The sequence below is a fragment of the Myotis brandtii genome, unplaced genomic scaffold, assembly GCF_000412655.1.
Source record: "Myotis brandtii unplaced genomic scaffold, ASM41265v1 scaffold277, whole genome shotgun sequence".
Classification (NCBI taxonomy): Eukaryota; Metazoa; Chordata; class Mammalia; order Chiroptera; family Vespertilionidae; genus Myotis; species Myotis brandtii.
In genome coordinates, this window is record NW_005360548.1 from 551,483 (window position 1) to 554,706 (window position 3,224).

A 3,224-nucleotide genomic window follows, 5' to 3' on the forward strand; every position below is an offset into this window, starting at 1 on the left:
ATCGACCAGCTGCCTCCTGCACACTCCCTATTGGGGATGTGCCCGCAACCAAGGTACATGCCCTTGACCGGAATCGAACCTGGGACCTTTCAGTCTGCAGGCCAACGCTCTATCCTCTGAGCCAAACTGGTTCATTAAGGACAAAGAATCTTTAAAGGCAGCAAGAGAGAGACAGAAAGTTACCTATAAAGGATTTGCCATAGATTGTCAGCTTTCTCAATAGAAACACTTCGGGCCAGAAGAAATTGGCATGAAATATTCAAAGTAATGAAAAGCAAGGACCTGAATCCAACACTACTCTATCTAGCAAGGTTACCATTTAAAATTGAAGGTGAAATAAAGAACTTCCCAGGGGGGGCGGGGAGCTAAAGGAGTACATTACCACCAAACCAGCATTACAATAAATGTTAAAGGGACTTAAGAAAAAGAAGAAGAAATTGAGAGAGGGGAGAACAAGTATAAAGAAAAAATGGCAATAAATAAGAACCTATCAATAATAACCTTAATGTAAATGGACTAAATGCTCCAATCAAAATATATAAGATAGCTGAATGGATAATGAAACTAGACCCATATATACGCTATCTACAAGAGACCCACCTCAGAACAAAAGATTCACACAGATTAAAAGTGAAGAGATAAAAATTGTGCTGAAGGCTGGGAGGTGGGTGTAGCCCTGCTGAGCTGGTTCTATTAGAATTGAGGATCTGTGGAGACTGGAGAGGCTGCAGATCTGTAGGTGAGACAGGAGGGCCTGAGACTGAGAGAGGAGGCCCTGAGGGCACTGGCTGTGGACACTGTAGAGTGGGTGCAGCAGTGGAAGCCTGGGGCTGAAGTCCCTCCATAGAGTAGCACTAGCACCCAACCACAGTGCAGTCTGGGAAGTTCCTCCTGACCAGGGGGAAGGGCCATGCAGTGGAGCTCAGGGCCAGCCTACATTGGAAGGATCTGAAGGACACACCCAACATTGAATCTGGAGGACCCTTTATTTCTTGGAGGAACTCATGGAAAAATCCAGGAAGAAGGATCAACCCTGCCCACCTGAAACACAAGGTAGGTGCCCTGTTTCCCACCAGCTGCTTCTGACCTGACCTGCAGCAACCTGAGGCAAAGGGTAACAGCCCAGAGCAGGAAATCTGTGCCCCTGCAGGTGACAGAGAGGAGGTACCAGCAAACCAGGCAGAGCTGAATCATTAGAAGGAGAAGGGCCGGGCCCCACCTTCTACAAGATACTGACACCATCCCAATAGGAGTATGATCAAACCATCCTGGGCCCAACCAGGATACCCCGCAGAGCCCATAGGGGAATGGAGTAAAGCTCAGTACAGGGACAATCAAGTGGTGAGACTCAAGGTAGACCCAGCCTCTGGGCTAAGGAGTCCCCACCTGCTGGACTACTTGGGGCTTCAACCATTCAGACCTCAATCAGCTTGCCCAAGACCAGAAAGGGACAGTGACACAGTGACCTGCACCAGAGAAGCTGCCATGAGGCCCAGGATAGTCACACCAAAGACCAGATTCAACAACATCAGAGCAAAATCCAGCAAGCCCCACAAAGCGTGCACCCAAATGTTTCTGTGTGTGAGTGTGTGTGGTTGTGTGTGTGTTTGTGTGTGTGTGTGTGTGTGTGTGTGTGTGTGTGTGTGTGTGTTGGGGTTGTTGGTTTTTTTTGGTGTGTGTGTGGGGAGGGGGGATTGGTTTTTGTTTGTTTGTTTTTCCCTGTTTTCCTTTCTTCTGTTTTATCTTGCATATCTCTAATTTCTCTCTTTCCTTTTATTCTAGTCTACTTTTGACTATTCTTATTAATTTTTCTTATTTTATTTAGTTTTTCTCTTTTCTCTCATTTTTTTCCGTTTTACTTTGCCTAGTTACCTCCTGGTTCATAGGTCAACACTCAACCAATGAGCCACACTGGCCAGCAGGGATGTCCACTTTCAACACTTCTATTCAACATAGTATTGGAAGTTACAGCCACAGACATGGGTTTCAAATGTGCAATTCCATGGTACATCATCTGTATATTGCATTGTGTACCCACCACCCAAAGTCAAATCTTCTTTTGTCACCATATATTTAACCCCTTTGACCTTTTACCACCTCCCACCGCTTTCCCTCTGGGGGATTGTGAAAATTAATAGTTGTTCTCTCTTACCTCTTCTCTCCCTCCTTGCAGGGCAAAGACCTGATAGCTATTCTCTCCTCTCCTGGAGAAGTGCCTCACTGGCAGCGCCCAGCTAGCTCCAGCCCCTCCTCTCCTCTCTTGACTCTTTCTCTCTTTTCTCCCCTCCTCTCTTCTAAAATAAATAAATGAGAATAAATTTTTAAAAGTGCATTTGTAATAATAAAGGGTGTTTCCCTATGGATCCATCCTTCTCCTTCTCCAGTGAGCGGGAAGCAGCCAATTCATGAAACCTAAATTGTAAAACTTAGATCATGGAAAATGAGAAACTTGAGAATCATAGCCTGCTGTGAAATTTGCAAGGTTCAGAGGACAAATTTACCCCTCTCTCTTTCTCAATCATTGGTCCTTCAAGTGTGGCAAGTTTTCTTTTCTTGGGGGGAGAAAGATGGGTGTAGCATTTAGTTCAAGAAACACAAAACCAAGGCTAATGTGTATGAATGTTCAGATTGTGCACTGATTGAGGATGTCACTTCTAAGGGAGCACATACTGACTTATTTGAGAGTAAGAAGGTGATTCTGAGAATCTTAGCTGGGTCTTACAGTAGACCCCAGATCCATCAGAGAGAGCCAAAACTTCAGAAATTCATAGCAAATGAATTCATGCATACACTCAGAAGAAGATACAATCATATACTTGCATGCACACACATGCACACACACTTGTATATGGCTGTGCCATGACCAAAATTCTCCCAGCATTCACTGAAGAGTTTTTCTCCCACACCCAGTTCACTGAGAGTCCTGATTCCTGTTCCCCAGTCTCACTCTGATCAGATCCCACCGCATAAGGGATCTGATCAATGCCCTGGCATTTGCAGTGTGCATGAATGGACAAGAGTATGCAGTGAAGCCAGGTCAGCTGCCTGCCAGGGCTCTGGAAAAATCCTTGAACAGAGCTGTTCATATTGTATAATGGTATACTAAGTTGTCATTTTTTATTTAAAAGGAAGGGGTGCTCTTTAAGAATCTACCCAAAGGACAGTGGGCTATGTATAGCCATCCCTGCACAGATCTGTGTTCGAGTACTTGCTGAGCACTTATT

The 3,224-nt window shown here is 45.0% G+C and overlaps 1 protein-coding gene across 1 annotated transcript in view; it reads right to left on the reverse strand.

Moving 5' to 3' along the window:
- Positions 1-3,224, reverse strand: part of LOC102243745 (cytochrome P450 2A13-like) — a 24,287-nt gene that overhangs the window by 14,763 nt on the left and 6,300 nt on the right. Inside the window, 1 exon segment of the mRNA XM_014541692.1 lies at positions 1,461-1,466. Coding sequence (XP_014397178.1) covers positions 1,461-1,466 — 6 coding nt within the window.